This window comes from Myotis davidii, unplaced genomic scaffold, assembly GCF_000327345.1.
Source record: "Myotis davidii unplaced genomic scaffold, ASM32734v1 scaffold482, whole genome shotgun sequence".
In the NCBI taxonomy this organism is placed as follows: domain Eukaryota; kingdom Metazoa; phylum Chordata; class Mammalia; order Chiroptera; family Vespertilionidae; genus Myotis; species Myotis davidii.
Window position 1 is genome coordinate 736,301 of NW_006293550.1, and position 1,817 is coordinate 738,117.

The 1,817-nt window shown below is 36.4% G+C and overlaps 1 protein-coding gene across 1 annotated transcript in view; it reads right to left on the bottom strand.

The window, feature by feature from the left end:
• Nucleotides 1-1,817, bottom strand: part of ARL13B (ADP ribosylation factor like GTPase 13B) — a 79,976-nt gene that overhangs the window by 17,189 nt on the left and 60,970 nt on the right. Inside the window, exon 5 of the mRNA XM_015566215.1 lies at nucleotides 1,018-1,123. Coding sequence (XP_015421701.1) covers nucleotides 1,018-1,123 — 106 coding nt within the window. The remainder of the gene's footprint in view (nucleotides 1-1,017; nucleotides 1,124-1,817) is intronic.

Genomic DNA, 1,817 nt, shown 5'->3' on the forward strand with positions numbered 1-1,817 from the left:
GTAGGGGAGGGTGGAGGTAAGGGAGGAAGATCAACCAAAGGACTTACATGCAGGCATATAGGCCTAACCAATGGACATGGACAACGGGGGGGAGGGCAAGAGCGGGGGGAGGGGTAGAAGGGTAACGTGGGACAAGGACACAAATGTAATATCTTAATCAATAAAAAATATATTTAAAAAAAACAAAAAAACAGGAGCGCTATCGCGCTCTTCGCATTTTGGGAGTATCATAAGCAGAGCGCGATATATTTAAAAAAAACTAAAAAACAGGAGCGCTATCGCGCTCTTCGCATTTTGGGAGTAACATAAGAAGAGCGCGATAGCGCTCCTTAGCAGTGAAACGGTTAATACTAATATCTTCTGCCATCTTTCTTAAGATTATATAACTCTCCTGATAAGATTTTTCAAAACTCATTGCAAACCTCTCATATGTTTAAATTTTGTATTTATATGTTTTCTTTACCATTTAAAAAATTTGCCTGGCTGGCATGGCTCAGTGGTTGAGCATCAACCTATGAATCAGGAGGTCACAGTCCATTGATTCCGGGTCAGGACACATGCCCATGTTGTGGGCTCAATCCCCAACAGCAGGCAAACAGGAGGCAGCCAATCAGTGATTCTCTCTCATTATTGATGTTTCTTCTCTCTCCCTCTCCCTTCCTCTCTGAAATCAATAAAAATATATTTTTAAGAATTATAGCAAGACGTGTTTGTATAGCTTACAAGTCCTGTCAGCAATATCTTAAACAAAAAGCAAATCTAGAGTCTTTGAAATCTCAAAAGACAGTTTATGGAAGTCAATAACAACTAAATAGAAAACAAATATTACAATATAAAATAATAGCAACAAAACAGTGAGAATGTGATTTCCTGGGGTAAAAAAAAAAAGTTCTTTTAAAACACTAACACATCATTTTGTTAGCTGTCTGCCACCTAATTGCCTTTCACCTTTACAAAAATTAAGTTCTACTGAACATATTTCATAGGGAAAAAAGGAAAACAAACCCCAACACTTACTATCTGACATAGGCACTTGTGTTCATTGACCATTTTTTCCAGAGACAGACATTCAATCACATCAGCTTCTCCTAAAGCCCCTTCCTTGTCTTGTTTATTTGCCAACCTATAGAGATATAAAGAAAGTGTTTTTATAGCAAATGTGTAATCAGACAGCCACTTAAAAATACTTTCACCACATTCTCATCCCAAAGTTTTAAACCTACTGACTACAGAATATACTGATTTAAGAGAGTACTACAGAATCTATTTCACCATTTTTTCCTAAAATAAGTTTGTGAGAATTGACCTAAGAAAGAGTCGTCAGGTAGGTTAAGAAAACAAGCAATAGGTCAATAGGCCAACAAGATAGAAAAAGACTAGTTTCATACCCCTCAGCCATCAATTCTAATTTTCACATTATGTCTTTATCTTCTTAAAATACATGCACCATGATGCAAATACGCTTATCTTATGTCCTTATCTTCTGAAAATACAAAATAGTCTTGTTTTAAATACTCAAATGTTCATTCTGAGCTTGTAATATTTGAGCTCATCTGTATTTCCAGTGTGTGAACGTGTCCACATAAATCATGCAATTTACTGGAGAGGTGGAGCCACTTCTGTCTCATTTACTTTGCATAGCACTGCACATAAAGAACATTATATTCAATTAGAAACAAACTGGGAAACAACAAAGTGAAAAACATCAAAAGTTCTTTATGTGTGTGTGTGTGTGTGTGTGTGTGTGTGTGTGTGTGTATATTTTTTTTTTTTTTTTTTCAGAGAGGGGGGGAGAGGGAGAGAGAGAAACATCAATC